Source organism: Thunnus maccoyii, chromosome 17 (assembly GCF_910596095.1).
Source record: "Thunnus maccoyii chromosome 17, fThuMac1.1, whole genome shotgun sequence".
Lineage (NCBI taxonomy): Eukaryota > Metazoa > Chordata > Actinopteri > Scombriformes > Scombridae > Thunnus > Thunnus maccoyii.
Window position 1 is genome coordinate 25,925,451 of NC_056549.1, and position 19,698 is coordinate 25,945,148.

Sequence of the window (19,698 nt, forward strand, 5' to 3'; positions counted from 1 at the left end):
TGCTGCCCATTTCCAGATGGAAATGTGTGAATTTCTCTTTTCAATGCATTAATTAAATACATTGTTAAAGTTGTTAAAGCTACTCTTAAAGTTTTTTATGACAGGTTTAAATTAATGTCTTACTTTCTCCATGGGTTCCTCCAGACCCTGAAAACCCTGGAAACTTTGTGGATTACAAAAATAATACTTAATGAATACAGTAGAAACGAAAGTAACATTTTGTCCAGTGATGGTTATGTACATACAGTCATGTAGTCAATTTCTTGAGGGTGTACAATTTCACAATGCATATGTTAATGTTCACTCTAAACCATGCTGCTGCAGTAATTATCTGCTTTGGCTTCTATGTTCAATATGATCAAACTGCCCCCTATCAGTAACTATCTAACTATAATCGAATGACACTTCTACAATATTACATTTAAAAGCAATATTGAACAAGAAAATGAGAGCAAAAAGGCTTTGAAGTTGGGGCTAACGTTAGCTGGTAAGCTAGCAGCACTGTTGATTATTTAACAGAAAGTAAAAAAGGTTAAAACATGTAGATACTGTTTTTATTTACACTAATATAACTGTCCATCCCCTGTTTTGTAGGACAAATTATAGTGCTGAAAGTTTCTTTTGACAAAAAAATAATTTAGCTACTGATAATAGCAAGGACAACAAGTGAACACTAATGTTAATTACTCTTCTGGGTTATAGTAACCAGAGCGACTTTGGTTTATATACTATGTTAGTTAGGATAATTAAAAACATTTACTGTGAAAATAGCATTTAACAATTTCTAAAGCCATCCAATATCATATATTCGAGGGGACATGTGCGTCCTCTGTGTGCATTATTTACTGATCTGAAGCCAAGATGTGGTTAGCCTAGCTTAGCATAAAGACTGGAAGCAGGGGCGCAGCAGGACACAGCATATAACATCCCCCCAGTAGGCAGGTAGCTCTGGCAGAGAGAACTAGATCTGGATAGAAATATTTCAACAAACATATCAATCCTCACACAACTTTGAGAGACACACATATAGCATTCATCATTATGAATCTCTTTCACTTTTTATAGAATTAATTATCGATTACTTATCTGTCCCTTTACAGCATTAAACATTTAGGTGGACCCATCATTAATCCATCCTAACCCTAACCCTAACCTCACATCGTAGGGTTAGGGTTAGGGTTGCATTACAGATGACTGACAATCTGACAATAAGAAAGTACAAATATAAGCAGTTAAACAATTTAAGAGTAATGCACACAAAAATTGAAATGATTACAGTGAAATAATGATGCCAATAAAATAGATGAGGCAATAAATCATGAACATAAGAGATAAATGATTAAAGAAAAGAAAGTGATTTATGACCATGAACTGCTTTTAAAAACATCATTCTGTTACATTTGTATAATTCCACTTGGACAGTTAGCCTATCTTGCTAGCGTTAGCACTGATTGCCACTACATGTTATACTTTTCGTGTTTCTGTAGATGTTTGAGCTGACTAATCTGTCTCTAAAGCTATTTAAGCTGTTGATTCTCAGTTCTTTTTTATCATAACAAACTGCTGCTTCGACTAATGGAAACTTAAAAACATTTTTTAATTAATTTAAGTTGCTGTATGATATAAGGAACGTACTTGTAACTTGGCCCTTTATTACATTTTCATTTGCATCAGTGGTTAGAGTTCAAGTGCAAGTTTCATCTTATTTTGGAATATAATTGGAAAATCTCTGCTTTGTCTTCCATTTGTCCTACATTTTTCTGTCTTTTTAATCCAGCAGGTTGGTGTTTTTCCCTTCTATCTGTCACGCAGACACACGCTTCCAGAAATGATTTATATGATCCGTCTCTCACTAACCCTTGCATAATGTCTCCCGCCCGGTTTCCTTCCTTCGTCTTCCTTTCTTTCTTGAAACCAGGCAGTCTAATTAGTGGTGTCAGTCAGCCTGCTACTCACATTGTGAGGAGCCACACATAAACACGCAGGTCTCTGTTACTCTCTCGTCAAGCACACACACACACGCGGTCAAATTTGACTGAAAATTTGTATTCAGACAGTGTAGTGGAAATAAGATAGAGAATAATGTTCCGGCACTTTGAAGAATTGTTTTTGCCCTCAAAAACTTGCTTCCTAAGAAAAGTAGGGTGGCTGTTGCTGGAGGAGCTGATGTGTTGGAGATGTTTCCTAAACTGTTTGATAGTGTATTTACATGTGCTTGTTCATTTTATGGATGAGTTTCTGTGTGTATCCAGTACTAATTCCTTGTGTGTGTGTGTGTGTGTGTGTGTGTGTGTGTGTGTGTGTGTGTGTGTTGTTAGCGAGCAATTTCACAACGTGGAATTACCAGTTTAACATTTTGTAAACATTTTATTTGAACTAAATTCAGCTTTTTTTCTCTCTTTGTGACTTTCCCCTTTCAACGCTTCCACTTCACCTTCCACTGACACTTCAAATACTTTCATGTCTCAGGTCTTCAACTTCCAACAACAAAAAACAAAAAAAAAATCAGCTTGTATAACTCCCATAACTTCCACAGTTCTTGCACAATTACTGTATCTCCAACTGTTTCAGTGCTTACACTTCAGCCTTTTACTGACATAATCTTTCAGTTTACACTTCACAGTATACATTTGAACTGACACTAATTTCTTTCGGGACTTCCACTTCAACTGACACTTCCAGCTCAATGTATCACCTACACTTCAACTGACATTTTCAGCTCCTTTCAGCACTTTCTCTTCAACTGATACCTCAATTTGGCTCAGTGCTTACACTTTTTTACACAAATTTTGACACCTCAACTTTATTCAGACCTCACACTCAAAATAAACTTCTTCCAGCATCTCTACTTTAACTGCTATATCTGATTCTTTGAGTGTGTGTATTTTGACTGCCACTTCAACTGCTTTAGTACTTTTCAAATGTTTCAACGGCAAAATTTCTGCAGTGAGCAAACATTTTCTTCAGAAAATGTAGCCTTTTTTAGTTTGCCTTTCAGATCTAAGAGGACTGGAGAGTTAATTTTCAATCACACAGTAATGTTTGCCAAGACAAGAACTTATTGTCATCACTATACAAATCAAATGCTTTTAATGTTTTAGTGTTAATCTGCATGCAACAGAAGCTTAAGCATATTTCATATATACATTGATTTGGCCATCAAAATATCCTTTTTAGCACCTTGTAAAAGAAGGGGTGCATACTTCACAGTCCTCGTTCCATGCAAAACTGCTTTAAGTTCAGTTGAAGTTAATATAATGCTACAGCAGAGTCAGTTAGAGTGGGTATCTTTGCACTGGCATGTAGGTTCATTGCTCTGTCCCAACAACAAACATGCACGCCACTGCCAGGACTTATTCCTCCACCACCGCTCAGCAAGGAAACACTGTCAGTGAAAACACAGAAAGCAAATTACAAACTAGAAAGATCATAACTTTAGATGATACTCACTTGCTTTGCTGAACTCAGACTAATTGAAGCCTCATATAACATCTAGAATGAATCTTCCAGAACAAGGTTTGTTGATTTTGTTCCTTATCTTTTACTCTGCATGATGAAATCACTTGACAGCCAGCATGCAGAGGAGGAATGATTACAACCAGCAGTAACTGTCTCAATAAACATATTGCATGTGGGCGGTGTATTAAGGTAATGAAAAAATAATCAGAATCTGTCCTTTAATTTTCCTTCCACATCACTCACTCTGCTCCATTCTACAGTATGAAGATGAGCATGTTTTTCCTGTATCAACATAAGTCTCCCTTCTGCTGTTTGCTCCTCACTGCTCCACACTGGAGACTTTAAACTGTAATGCATGCTGCTACAGGCCTCCTGTGACTCAGAAACTAAGTAAGTAATGACTGAATAAACTAATGAATTAATATTAAATTTAAAGTTCAGTGATGTTGTAAGGTCTGGTCTCTCCAGCATTTAAAAACAGTGAATTTTTTTGTGTAATCAACTCTTAAATGGAATCACCACAAAAAAAGATTCTGACAAGTTAATTATGTTGAGTTCAACTTTGACACGCAAAATCACCCTGCTGACCAATAGCAAGCTGTCTTGACATTGCTGACCTTTGAGGGAATGGAGAGCCAGAGAGTTTAAAATGAAGCTATCGTAGCTTATTAGCTGTTAAACTGCTCTTCAAAAGAGGAACGTTTGTCAGACAGAACAAGAGTCAATGGAACAAATACATGTATTGAATAAACTGTGTGAACAGACAGTATGCAGCAAGATGTTTTTTCACTCTTCAATAACTTCTTATTGAATGAAATGATTTGCAATTCTCAGAATAAAATCCCATTGAGTGGTAAACAGTCCAGTACAAACAATATAAGAGAGACTCTCACATATCCAGTCATAGATACATACACATAGATACTGTATGCGGGATGCGTTTCAGCTGCCGTCATATTGGTTCAGTCTGGCTGCTCTCTGCAGGGATGAATACCAGACTTTTGTGCTGCATTTGAACATTCTAATGAAACTGAGGCACAAGGAATAATTTCATGGGCGAGTAGTTATTAGACAACACTCTACTCACACAAATATGAATTTAATATACTGTTATCATTATAAGCAATTTAAAGTGGCTGTTAATCTTGGACTCTATTTATCAAACCTGGATACAGCCACATGCCCACATAGGAACCAACCAGGCACCTACCTGATGATCTTGCTCAAAGAATAAACACTGCTTTCACGTTGACTAAATTAATATGAGATTAAATTTATACTGATCATGTCTCTCATACACACACATGCAGCCCACAACTCACTGTCATTTTCCTGCTGCTTGTGGTTTTGTTTCTACAAAACAATTAATTGAGCAGAACGTGTAACTGCTACACTAGAAGAACTTGAACTTACTTGAACTTTATGTAAATATTATGGGAAATATCAGTAGAATGTATGTGAAAAAACATGAATATCATTAAAGCAGAATTGTGAAGCACATTGACATTGGACTTTTTTATTAGTTACAACTATAAAAAAAACAAACTGCTGGAAAATTGATTGATTGTTTGACAGTTCAGTGAGTTATTATAGCTGTAAGAGTGGATAGACCTCTTCTCACAATATACTTGTATGCATTCAGAGGGGTGGCCTGATATGGCATTTATGTGTATATATCCATAGATCCAGTGCTAGCATGTTCTCGGCCTGCTAACTTGTCAGCCATTAGTCATGGATGTATAATAAGAGTTGGATAGGGTGTCGCTGCTCAGCCTTGCAGCCAATTTTTCCCAGTGGCCACTCGCGGTATTGCAGCAAAAAATCCCCCTGCAGCCCAAAAAGTATTTTCCCCATAGACCACCATTGTAAAAGAGACACCTGTAAAACTGTTGACAGGACCCCTTGAACTGCAAACAACGTCAATTATGACTCTTTTTATGGTGAACTTTTGATCCATGGAGGTTTTATGTTTGTAAGATTTGTAAGATTTAAAAATCTGTGACGTCGTCACAATGTAAAGTCTATGGGCTGAGTGGGAGCTTGCGAGCGGGGCCAACGGGGGAAACACTACTGTGCATATTCAGTGGACCGCAAACCTGGAAGCTAGAAACTTTTTTTGGTGTATGTGCCAGTCGAGCAATTCCTATAGGACTGAATGGGCGCCATTTTTAGTCCGGTATCCAGTTCTTATAATACATCCATGCCATTAGTTCACCAGCTACATTTTTTCACCTAGCTGTGTGAGTAGTTCCAACATCACTTTAGCCTAGACTTTAGCCTATTGCCTATTTCAGGAGCGCGTGCAGATGAACTGTGCTGCTTTGTGGTGTGCTAGACCTTTATTGTCAGTAAAAGGCAAACAGGCGTATCCATGCACAAACACAGATAACGTGTTAACACTCTCCTCTACACGATGAAAACACTGCTGGCTTTACATGTCTGTGAGGATTTCACACGTATCTCTCCCTCACATGTAGACGCACACAAACACAGATGTCCTGTGATGAAAATACATTATAGTTCACTTCTTTGTTTCCCACAGTGCTCAGGGTTTAATGCGTTCTTTACAGTGCTCCTGTCATCTGTTGCTTGTGCAACTGTTACACACATCCTGCAGACACACTCCAGTGAATAAACGCACACCCTTGCATGTTTAATATGCGCACATACGCTTCATTATGAAGGGATGAAGCTGTAGCCAGGAGCGCTGATAATCATCTGAGTCTGAAATCCAAGTGATAACTGAGGTAGGAGATGAAGGAACGGGAGACTTGTGTCTTTTTTTTAATAGATCAGGCTGTTCAAATGTTTTATGTGTGTGAATTTTAAGTATTTTTCATGAAGTAAGTTTATTGATGTCTATCAGCCTTGCAACAGGGACACAAGCACCAACTGATGGCAGCTTCTGTAGCCTCTTAAATGCTCCCCTCTGCCCCTCATCAGCCTTATCACTCCATCTCCCTCACTGCTCCACACCTGTCTCCCCTGCTTAGATTTAAGTCTTATTTGATTCACAGGGGCCATTTAAACACACTTTGCACCAGGAGAACATTAACATTATGAACCTTTTCTTCTTTATCTTTAGGGTCAATCATGCTTACACCATGCAGTTCCTGGAAATGAGAATTTGCTCTTAATTGGCCTGCCTGGTTAAATAAAGGTCAATTTAAACCGCCACCCCTCCCCCCCACTCTCCCTCTGCTCCCCCCGCTACCTCCTCCCTCCCTCTGCCTCACTCGACTTGTTTATACTTCCGCGCCGCTCTCGCTTGTCAAGCAAATTCTCGCTGAGTAACATTTCAAAGAGGCATCAGCCTAATTGCTTGCTAATGAGAAGACAGTTGCGGGTATGTGCACATGCACACACCAACAAACACACACACACACACACATGCTGCTTAGAGTGGAATATATTTGCATGTCCTCGTTGAAACCCGTTAGGAGATGAAGGCGAGGGGAGATGGTATCGCACAGGAGTGAATTGGTCCGGTCCTTGATGAGGTGCACAGTCTCAACCAGAAATAGACATTAGCACTGGAGATAATTGGCTATCAGACCGGGTGCATTTCATGGTGTGGTGTGTTTTTTGTCAGAGACAGGAGTGTGCGTTCATGTAAGTGTATATGGGTGTGGGTGTATGTGTGTGCAGCGGATGAGGTCATATTGAGGACAGAGGGTGGGTCAGAAAAGTCTGCGTTTTGAAGAACATGAAAGACTTTCTGTGCCTGCCGCATGAATCTGCAATCCACGACTATGAATATAAATTCTTACCCCGACCACTTTTTTCCGCGGTTCCTCCTCCTAATCACAGATTCCCTATTTTTGCCAGTCATGCCGCTGCCGTACATTGCACTTCAAAGTCCAACTTTCTTCAGCAGAGATGGCTTCTCCTTGTGCTTTGAAATATTTGAAATAATGAAAAGTTTTTGGTTTCTTTTTTCCCATGCTTCCTTCCCTTGCTCTTGTGAAATGAGGTAAAGTCCCATGAGGCGTTTTGGGGAGATGAGAGATTGACGGAGTGGAAGTCGTGATACTTCACTCTCATCGCACACTCTCAGGCACACACATACACAAGAAATTAATACAAAATGACTTGATGGTCACCCTTCTTTTCTCGCTTCCTTTCACTTATTTCCTTGATCCCTCCACCACCACCTCTCTCTCTCTCTCTCTCCATTGTTACAGTGATGTTACCTCAGACATGTTTGCAGCCTTCTAACCAGGAACCTCTGGCTTCATTATTTAGAGCACAGGCATAAATTAAACATTTTCCAGGAGAAACCTCTGCAACTGAAAGCCTCTTAAAAATAGTAACCAAATATGTATGTTAACTTTGTTATGGATGCATATTTTAGGAAATGATAAACACACACTCAGAATTTGAAGAACATTTTGGCATCTAAGTTCAAATATATCAAACAACAATTTTTTAGAACTAAACCAATACCTCTGCTTTAAAAGAATAGTTCAACACAAGATGGTTATCAGTGTAAAAAGGGTTTCTCCATCCATCCTCCACCAAGGTGCAGCTGAATCAGGTGTCTCTCAGATCAGAGACAGCAAACTTCAGAGGGGAAAGACTGGAACACACTGATTGAGTTTGCAGCCCTTATAGGGTTGTGCAGAGAGCCCAGTATTTGTATTTGTATCTATATTTGTTGAGGCAGCAAGATTATTTGTATTTGTATTCGAATAAAAGTGGAAAGAGGCTTAAAAATCCTTTTTTTGTTTTTATTATGCATTTAATTTTAGAAAATTAAAGTGTCACAATAAGTGTTCATGAATAAACTCCCAGATCATAGACGACTGGACCTTCAAAGGCGATTCTTGCTTTGCACTTTTCATTTATTGCCCATTTTTTACAACCTTACTTTGTGGAAAGGAGAAGGGGAACAACAGGTTATGGAGACTCCCTTGAGAGCTATCTGGCGAACACCCTCAACTCCAGGAATGACGTCCAAATTAGGAAATGTGCATCATGTAGCAGGTGGATGTGACTCCCCTCGTTGAGACCTGCTGATAGATGTAACAGCAGAGCAGAGGAGAGAGACTGAGATAGCGATGTAACCAACCTACGTGCTGCTATTTGACATGGGGCTTTTTTTTCTTCCCGAAAACAAATAATTTTTGTATATATATAAACATAGCACAAAAAGTAAGGAAATTTGTGTTTGGTAGATTATTTCTTTGTTGTAACAATGCTAAATAATCTTAAATTAATCTTATACCGTTGGAAAGCCTGTTTATTTCCCTTTTAAATGGTGCCACATTTGTAAGGAACATGCATTTGTGGGATGAGTATGTGGGTTGCGCCCATGAAAAATTTGCCAAATCTTCTCTGCCAATGCCAAACAGCTTATTCTGCCATTTACTCTTGTTTGGTGTTTGGTGGATTGGATGATTGAAGTTTGAAGAAACAAGACATATTGGCAATTAAACAATTTATTCATTTAACAAACCGGAGCCTCCTCAGTGTGTGGAAGAACCATCCACAGCCACAACAGCCTGACACTTCCTTCTCATGCTGGTCACCAGCCTGGTCACACACTGCTGTGGGATGGCATCCCATTCTTCAACCAGCATTTGTCACAAGTCAGCCAACGTGATTGTGTTGGTCACTCTGGCACGAACAGCAAGCCCAAGCTGATCCCACAAATGTTCAATGGGGTTGAGGTCAGGACTGCTGGCAGGCCATTCCATCCTCTCCACTCCCAAATTCTGGAGGTAGTCTCTGATAAACCCCACTCTGTGGGGGCGAGTGTTGTCATCTTGGAGGACAGAGTTTGGTCCCAGACTGTGGAGATATGGGATTTCCACTGGTTGCAGAATCTCATCTCGATACCTCTCTGCATTGAGATTGCCTCCATTGATGACAAGCCTCGTTTTTCCAGTGAGGGAGATGCCGCCCCACACCACCACACTGCCTCCACCAAAAGATGTTACTCTATCGGTGCAGCAATCAGTATAGCGTTCTCCGCGTCTTCTCCACACTTTGACGCTATGATCCAACTGCCGTAGGCACAATCTGGACTCATCACTGAACATAATGTTCCACATGTTCAGGTTCCAGTGCACGTGTTACCAACACCAGCGCAAATGGGCCTGACGGTGAAGGGCAGTCATGGCAGGCCTCCTGGCAGCCCTATGCTGCCAATCAGGTGCCAATCAGGCTTCGAAGCACTTTTGTATTATTAAGGACCAAGTCAGATATATCAGAGCTTTAAGAAAAATTGTGGTTTCCCAGTTGTAATTATAACTTGGATGTTGATGTGAACAATATTTAGCAAGTTGGGAAATTGTAATTATGATACTCTGATGCTGCATTAACTCTTTACTTAACACACAGACATTCAGGTTGGTGTTGATCTACTGTATTACTTTCACTCTCAGGAAGAGGGCAAATAAGTTATTTTTCAAAGTGTTGCACTATGATTATAAAAGAACTTAGTCATTTGAAATCAAAGTGTTAGAGAAAATGAGGTAAGATAAGCCTTCCCTGTTCCCCAGGGGAAGAATTTTGGGTGTTGCAGTAGCACAAAGACATAGAAGTAAAGATGAATAGGGAAGAAGTAATAATGATTTTTTAAAAATAACAAACAATATAAAAGCAATTCAAGTCAAAAGTATAAGGCACACAATATACATATACCCTGACCAGTGTTCCACCTTAAACTAATAGTGCTGTACAATACCGTCTCTAAGCAAAATGACATAGTTGTGTAATACACACATAAAGACATATGTGTGCATACTGATCAAGAAAGAGTTGGGTGGTGCAGGAGGTGTGAAAGGTTGCAAAAAAGACATGGTGACTCATTCAAAGTGGAAAGTAATTTTTGATACTTCATACAACAACAAACACACAGTCAATCAAGACATTGCAGCCCTGCAGGTCCCTTGTTTAACCTTTGATTTGTGCTTCTGAGCTGCGAGCTCAACTGCCTGTCCACAAACACAGAAACAGGACAGGTAGAAAGACCATCATGAGTACCTGCATCAGTCATCACTGAGTGATGTAGCTGCAGTGAAGGCTTATGATCACATTTCCAATTACAGGCTGACATAATACTTAACAGCTATTATATCAATGTGCCCAAATGAGATCCTCTATATACAGTGTAGTAACAAAACATGACATCAGATGTTTCAGAATGAGATTTCAGTACTTAAGATTGAATTTAAGAGTGAAAGTTAAGCCCTCAGGTGCATAGAAGTCATATTACTTTTTTACTGTACTAAGTTGGAAATACTGGATGCCCTGTTGTGTCTGTGTGTGTGTGTCTCTCTCTCTCTGTGTCTCACAGCTGTGTGTGTGCGCGTCTCACAGCTCTCACCCTGTAAGCTCCTGCTTCTGTTTCCAATTCATTCTCTCTCTCTCTCTCTCTCTCTCTCTCTCTCTCTCTGTCTCGCACACACACACACACACACACACACACACACACACACACACACACACACACACACACACACACACACACACACACACACACACACATACTGCTGCACGGCTGTTTGCACTGTAGTTCAGCAGAGGTAGATTCACTGGCACATTTTCACATAGATAAATCTAATTCACAGACGTCTTGTCTGCATTCAGCATTAAATATATGATATTAAAAAAATACACAGGTAAATTAAAAATCACAAAGGGCTTCAATGAAGGGATTATGTTGTTTAAAGATGCACATATTGACTGTCACTTACAGTATATGAAAAAGTAAATCACAATAAGCAGAGCCCATCACAAACATTCATAAACACTGTGTTCACAAGCAGCAAGCTCCATTTTTACTCCAATTATTTCAGCACATTTCCATATTGTTTAATCCTGTTTTCCTTGTGTGGTTACTAAATATCAGTTCAGCTTTAGACACGTTGGCTTTGATGTTTTTGTATGAGCCTAAATATTTTTTTATATACTTTATCAGCAGGGAGCCTCCGTTGTTGACGTCTGCAGCCAGCTTATGAGAAGCAGAGATAAAGTCAAAATGACTGTCCACAAGCACCAACAGTGTGACGCTGAGATCAGTATATGATTCATAAGCAGCCAGAGTTTTGGATCACCCCCCATGGAACAGCCAGCGCTGCCAGTCACGTCCAGATTGCATCGCTATAGGAATTTGTTAATATTTGATGATGATGTGAAAAACTTTGCTGAAATGGTGGCTGTTAGAGTCAGCATTGGGGCCAGTGCTGATTTAAGCATTATCAGCTTAATATACAAGCTGAGAACCCTCAAATATTGAAACATAGTAACACAGAATAAATACAGTGACAGTGATAGTAACTGCTGGAGTAAAAAGTTGCACTCCTGCTCTGTCTTAGTGAATTTCTTGGCACTCTACACAATGTGGAGAAACTCCAAGTGAGATCTAGCAAACTTTCTTTGAGGTATTTCTCAAAATAGTCCTTAGAGGTCTTCATGGGTCCAAAAGTTTGGAAAGAACAGAAGAATAGAGTGGGAAACCTACCCAAACCTGACATGTATACATTCATTTTCAAAAAAAAGAAAAAAGAAACCTGATGTAAAACTCTACCTGAATAATGTCTACCAGAACAGACTGAAACAGAGAGAGAACACCACCACTGACAGCAGTATGATACACCACCTGTTGACAAAGAGTCATGCTTGAAAAGAATAGCAATACATTATCATTTTTCCCGCACTTCACATTTCACATTCACCGCCTTGCATCTGAAACACATTTTTACCAATGCAGTGATTATGAGGCTCCTCATGATCAGGGCTGGTGTTAGACGTACTGAAGAAGAAACCCACCTGAGCTCACTTAGCATATAACCATGTCTTACTGTAGCTGAGGAATATATTAGACAATTCTGACCTCCAAATTCACATCCAGTTCCAGTGTTTAGTGCCAAGTAGTGTGTTGTTTCAATTTTAGGCTGCAGTTCTTGCATCCCATCATATCCCATCCCCTCTCATTTGCATTTTTAGAAATGCCAACCACAACATTAACATTAACTATACAGTAGTTGTAATGTAGTTTTGTATTTTGTATTATGTGTCCTGTGTGTTTTTTGCTTTGTACTGTTTGTTATTGTTCTCTTATATGTTATAATTGTGACTTGCTGAAGGGACTGCAGATCAAAATGATATATAAGCTAACTCTGGTACAGTACATCACATGGTAACATTTATGTTTGACACTGTCTATGGTCCCAATAAATACATAAGACAAAAAACACTGAATGTGATCTGGAGAATCATTCAATCTGGCTTTATTATTCAGAGCACAGACATAAATTAAACATTTTCCAGGAGAAACCTCCATAACTGCCTCCTTAAAATAGTAATCAAATATGTATGTTAACTGTCTTATGGATGCATATTTTAGGAAATGATAAACAGACACTCAGAGTCTGAACAGTGAATTGGCATCTAACTTCAAATGCACCAAACTGCAATTTTTAGAACACAACTAATACCTTTGCCTTAAAAGAATGGTTTTAGGGATACACTCATGCACTTTCTTTCTGAGAGTGAGATGAGAAGACTAATATCAGTCGCTAGTCTGTGTGTTAGGCACAGAACTGGATTCAGGAGGTGGTTATCTCAGCATAAAGATGGGCAAAGTAGGGGGAAACAGCTAGCCTGGCTCTGACAGAATTTTAAAAATACCACCTGCCCCTCTAAAGCTCACTAGTACAGGTGATGTTCAACAATTAGCAGTTTTAGGAGAAGTTGCATGTTGGTTTTGGTACCAAACCTAGAAACTTCACAATGACGACAAGGAAGCTGCACTCAGTCACTGCGCCTGGTTGTTGCCTATTAAGGATGGTTCCAGCATCTAACTCACCTTAAAACCACAATTTTTGTAATTCTTTTCATTTACAGGTTAAACAAACAGGATTCACTCAGATATTAGACATAGTGACACACAGACCAAGACCCACTGCAATTCAGTGGTACCCTACCCAACCAGATTAGACTGGATATAATTTGGACCCGGCCTGAAATGGGTATCAGATGCAAGAAACTTCTGCTGGTAGCATCATTCATCAACAAAATAGAAAAGAGACCCACCTCAACTCCTTCATATTAGCACATGTTAGACAATTCTGACTTCACAGTTTAGTTTAGTTCCAACTTTTAGCGCCAATGTGGAAACAGTGTGTCATTTACAGGGAGGCAGAAAGTAAGGGTGTAGGTTTAATTTAACAAAATAAACACACTAATGAAGAATTATGTGAGTATCTTTACATTTGAAAAGATATTTGTCTTTCGTTTCTATATATTGAGAGATGCTTGTGTAAAAGTGAGAAAATATTATAATCTGGGGAACTCCTCACCTAAAACTAACATATTAACAGACATATTTTAGTGTAGTTTAGTTTACTTTAGCTCAGTGATAAAATAAATCTCAAATGCTTTTGTATATCTAGCATCAGCATCTAATTTTCACCTACTTTCCCTCGAAATACAAGCCATTTTTTAAATTTTGTTTCATCTTTCATCAGATGCCAACATACACAACATGAACAAAGTGTTCTGTGAATGCTAGAACTTACCTGTTCTCCGTCTGTCCCCTTACAGAGGGAGAGACTGCGGAACATCGAGAGGATCTGCAATCTGCTGAGGAAGGTAAGCAGTGAAGGACGAATCCCGGATTGAAGTCGTGAAGGAAGATGTACTCTAATGAGAAAGTACAGAAAATGAAGTGGAACTGGAATTCCATCTTACTTGCATCTGATATCTGATTCTTTTAAGTTTATTAAATATGTTTTTTGCTTTATCCATCAGTCGTATGTGCAAACTCAAAATGCATCTTTTAAATTCTCTGAATGTGGTGCATTGACAGCAGTTTCTTCACACTTTTCTCCTTATTAGTTAGAAATGCAAAGCTTCTTCTCGACAATTTTGTATCAGATTTTTGAGTTATGTGAGTTTTTAGAGCTGCATAATGATATTCCTCAGGTCTGGTGCCAGTAGTCGAGCTTTTGAATGAATTTTTGATTTGCACGGTGATGCTTCCTTTGTCTTCTTGCCTCATGTTGGACTGACATCAAAGGGGAGACAGAGATTGAGATGTGCTGTGCTCTGCAGAGCCATGCTGTGTCTGTGTGTGTGTGTGTATATGTGTGTGTGTGTGTGGTGTGTGTGCAGACAGTTTGCCTTGAGGACTCAGTATGAGGATGAGAAGAGGCCTCCTTCCAGCTTCAGTGTGACATCTGTTTCTCTCTCCACCTCTCTGAAACTCACACTGTGTCTGCATGTTTCATGCACGTGTGCTCGCAAGTGTGTGTGTGTGTGTGTGTGTGTGTCTATGAGTGTTTGTTTATGTGTGTCTGTTTATGCTGGAGGTTCATTGGTTGAACAGCTGATCTTGGTTATCAGTGTTGTCAACTCGACCCCCAGGCCCTCCACTGGCCCCCCAGGGGAAGGATATTCTCCCTACAGTACTTAACACAGAGACAAATACACACATGCATGAATACACGAACACACAAAGCGACATACAGTGCATACACACATCCAGATGCACTGTCCTTGCAGCTGTGACCTACTGTGCAGAGATCATTGGAGGTGGCTGCTGACATGATACTAGAGGTTTAAGCTTAATCCAAAGACCCCCTACAGAGATCTTAAAATGACATCTACTCCTTCTCCCTTATTCATAAATCCAGAATCTCTGAATATATAAATATTTTTCATTTCAAAAGTTTGACAGTTGGACACATGACATCTCCTACTTCACTGAAAAGTCCATTCACAACGTTTGTGCACTGGAGGCTTCAAGTTTCCATATCACAGTTCTGTAAGTTGCATACTCTACCCCGATTGGTTTTCAAACTAGTTGTGATGTCACAAATCATGCTTGTATGTACACACCTTTACCTTCAGCAGGTGAATTTGAAATTTCACATACATATATTCATAGCAACACAATTTTGAGTGGAGGGGCACTTTAAGAATTAATGAATGCCATTCCAACCAATAATTGCTTCTATGAATAATTTTTCTTTTTCTTGCAGGGCATATATGAGTTAGGAAAGTAACATCATATTATATGTTTTATATCTAAACCTCATGATAAATCTACAGCTGTCAGGAGTTCCTTTTAGTTGCCGGGGCTCAAGACAGTTGCCTACTTAGCCTAATGGTAAATTCCACACCTGCTGTGGTTCGCAACTGACTGCTACCTTCTTATTGATAAAAAATGCCCAGATGCAGACATTCAGCACTTTTTTGTCAGTGACTACTTTCAAATTCTGGAAGTCATGAAGAAGCCACAGTGAGTTGGCTAAATTCAACCGAGAAGAAATGTATAGATTAAATAAACTGTCTGTTTTTTGGCTAATCCGGTAAATTAAAGGTCCTTCATTGCATTGATGCAAAAATCTTATAAATCCTATTCATTGATTTTCAGTACTGCCTGAAAAGCCCTAACACAACCATAGATAATTACCTCAGAAAAAATGCTACAGCAAAATAGGCTAACAGTGTTTATCAGCATATATACAGTCAGTCATCACACTGTCCAACCCAATGCACGAGGTGATTGACGAACAGCATCGTCTAGCAGCTCAAAGCAAAGAGAAATGGCAAGAGAGGACATCCCTGCCAAGTGCCTCAAGTGACGATTTCCCTTTTTCATACATCTATTCAGACACACACCATTTATGAACTATATTTTCTCTCTGTTGCATACTGTGCCTGTCAGTTTGGATGCCTGAGGTCCTGATGCAGGAGGATCTGCTGCATTGTGAAGGTTTTTTCCCTCCTTTCTCCAGAGCTCCTCTTCCCTCCACTAAACTATTCAGCTCGCTCCAACTGGCACAGACGCAGCACGGTGGTCCTGATTGATTTGGTTAAAAGCTTTGGCTGCTCTTTCTTTATGTTGGCATACCTATTTGATAGTTTTCACTGCACACACACATTGTTCTCAATGGAGTGTGTTGTGTTTCTGATGGGCTTTGGACGGCTGCAAACCCATGCAGATGACAATAGCTTGAGGGGATATACTGTGTTCTTTACTTTCAGCTGTGTGTGTGTGTGTGTGTGTGTGTGTGTGTGTGTGTGTGTGTGTGTTATTCATTAGATGTGCAGTCTTGTGGCTTGAAGCAATGAGCAGGCGCGTTGTCACAGCAACTGAGCAAACCTGAGTGTACTCATTAGTGCTCTTCCTTTATTTTTGGGCCTGTTTTGCCCCCTTTCCTCTCTCTCTCCCTCTCTTTCAACATCGCTTGCTCTCTCTCCTCCCCCTCTTACCATCCCTCCCTCTCTCTACACATTCCTAAGTGTAGTAATGAGTGAGTAGCACAGCATGTATAGATTTTTTATTTCTGAGGTCTCAAGTGTATTTATTTTAATCGCTGCCGTGCTGTCTTCAAAACTCAACTTTGGTTGCCTTTCCCACGTGTCACCAGGTGATTATCTAATCGGGGACTTAAAAAAAATGTTTGCATCCCTGTGGAGAACAATCTTTCTGAGTTGTCAGAGAGAAGGAGCATCTCAGGCACTAAATCTTGTTTACAGTGTGAGATGCGCTTTCTGGTAGATGTTGCACCATCAAAACATGACACAGCTGTTGAGTAACTGTATACAATTTTTATGCAGCTTTATTTTCATTCAAATCACAATTCAACACATGCCTAGCTTGCAAAGAAGACTTTTATTTATTATTATTAGTTTATTTGCAAGGGACAAGTAAATAGAACATTGACAGTTACAGATGCAGTATCCGATGTACTGTACACGCTGTGTACTGTGTAGCCAAAGCTTATTTCTAACACGAGTCCCTTGATGGGTACTGATAGTTCAAGCAATCATTAAAATTACATGTTACAGTTTAAAATCAGTGCATATAGTAATAAAACAAGAGCAACCATCCACAACAACACACAAATAAACATACAAACAGACAAATAAAATAAAAATTAAAAAAAAACAGAACATTTATAGCATGAACTCAAGTACACAAATAATGACTAGTTGGTGTCATGATTACAGTTCTGGCCAACTTTTAACCAGGACTTGACTGTTGTAGAACACGTTTTAAAATCCTGAATCTGCTTTGAACTGGCATGTGGGGAATACAGTTTCCTGCTGGTGTATTTTGGGTGTTATCGGCAGTATAGTGAAGTCTAGTTATGAATGTGCTGATAATGGGTGGGGCTATATGGTAGAGACATTTAAATGTAAATTTGAGGTTGGAGTAATTAATGAAATTTTCAAAACTGAGAAGATTATACTTCTTTAAAATATTGCAATGATGAAATCTCTTCTTGGCCAGAACTTTGATAGCTTGGTCATACAGGGATGTTAATGGTTTAATGGCAGAGGCTGATGCCTGAGGCCAAGAGTTTATTCAGTATGAAAGATGAGAAAAAAATCATTGCATGCATAAATGTTAGAGCTGTATGAAATGGTAAGCAGTGTCTGATTTGCCTAAAGGTTTGGAGATTGGGCCAAACCTTTCTACCAAACTTTTAATGTGTTTTTCAAACCTTAGCTGAGGGTCTGGGACCTTAACTGTACCTTCATCCTTGCCATTTTTTGATGGTTTAGTTGTTAAGTTCATCATAAAATTCTTTGCAAACAATGGACTAATGGGTCAGTAAGCTTTGATGATATTTTATTCAACTGGTTCCAACTTACCTCTCAGGGAGAACTCTGATTGTTGTGGCTGACAGTGCTGAATCAAGCCCAATTACCATCAGTAATGGCGTCTATTCTGCCTTACAAAGGTAGACAGCAGTAGCTACAGAAACAGTGAAGAAAATGGTTTGAAAAGGGTTGAAGTGACAGTTATGTAAGTTGTGAAACTTTAACTATAAAAAAGTGAAAAATAATCTGATAAAATCAGATATTGCACTGTATGATTTGACTAGTTTAACTGGTGTTACTTGTTTCTCCATTATTTTTTCATTTAGCCACTACCCAAATTATGTAGTACAACAAATTTGGTTGCTAAGAACCATCAAAATGTATTTTTCAATTACAGTTTGGAAAAAGTTGGTAAATGTGCTTTAGCTAAAACTAGCTGTGCTATGATTACTCTCTGACTAGCCTTGACTAGGTAGAGAGCAGTGCGGTTTTACGGTTTGTTCTTATTCTTATTGTTCATGTTTTATTAAAAAATTACACATTTCTATGGTACAAAATTTTTTTATATGGTACACTAGATGTCAGGTTTTAATTCAATTTCAACCAAACTTTGTAGAGAAATTGTTGGTCCTATTTACGTTTACATTATTCTTCCTACTCAAAACTATGAGTAGTATGTCTATTTTTATGCAGATGACACTATTTTATATGCCCCTGTTCCACTCCAACTCAGTTTGCTTTTCATATATACGTATATAGACTGTTACATATACTTATTATCATACATATTATAATAGTTATATATTGTTATACTTAGAGACTTTTTATGTTGTTTTAAATACAGGTAAGTCTACATACATGGTATTCTCTAAGTCCACCTGTGTCTCTGTCCTGTCATCAAAATTTTAAATGATTAGTCTACCTATATTACTATTGTCAACACATCTACAAGTTAGAAACTGGCCTTACAGCTTACTGTGATTCTAGATTCATATGTAACACTTAAGCACTCATAACGGTATTTTTATGATATTCATCTATAAAGCTGACCTGTGATACCTTCTGTATCCACTGTATTGTATATGTATTGTATGCACTCTGTATCTTTAAATGGAATGAACTGCAAACTACTCTCAGGCTTGATTCTTTCCTGTTTCTTTTTTCTTGATTGTTGGTAATCAGATTTCAAATATGTTGTTTCTGGTCTCCTTTTTGTGTGGCTTAAATAAGGTTTCAAAATCTTTGAAACCAAGTGCATTGGGAGACGCAATAGGGGACTGCCTGAATGCAACTTGAGTGAGACCTTTTGTAAAATTGGTTTACTTCCCTGCTCCCTTCTTTTTGACTCTCCCAGTTTCATCCACCCTCAATTCCTACCCCTCCTGTGCTCTCATAGGGTTTTTTTTATTTTTCTGCTCTTTCTTTGCCTTTGTGCCTCTTACTGCCCCCTCCTTCTCACTCTCTCTCTGTGTCTTTCTTTCTCTCTTCACATTGGAAAGAGATGAGAGAGGAGTCAGAGATTGAGTGGTGCTGTGCTGAGCTGCTTTCACATGTCTGTGTGTTAGAGGTGCACATATTTGTGTCTGCTGTTGTGGCATAGTTGTCTTAGTGTAATCGTGTGTGTGTGTGTGTGCGCAGTGGTGATTGTGCAGATCCATGTGAGTAAACAGT

The 19,698-nt window shown here is 39.0% G+C and overlaps 1 protein-coding gene across 2 annotated transcripts in view; it reads left to right on the forward strand.

Annotated features, from left to right (window-relative positions):
• Positions 1 to 19,698, forward strand: part of cnih3 (cornichon family AMPA receptor auxiliary protein 3) — a 90,823-nt gene that overhangs the window by 24,290 nt on the left and 46,835 nt on the right. For both annotated transcript variants that reach the window (XM_042391083.1, XM_042391084.1), the window contains exon 3: positions 14,014 to 14,061. In XM_042391083.1, the coding sequence (XP_042247017.1) occupies positions 14,014 to 14,061 (48 nt within the window). The remainder of the gene's footprint in view (positions 1 to 14,013; positions 14,062 to 19,698) is intronic.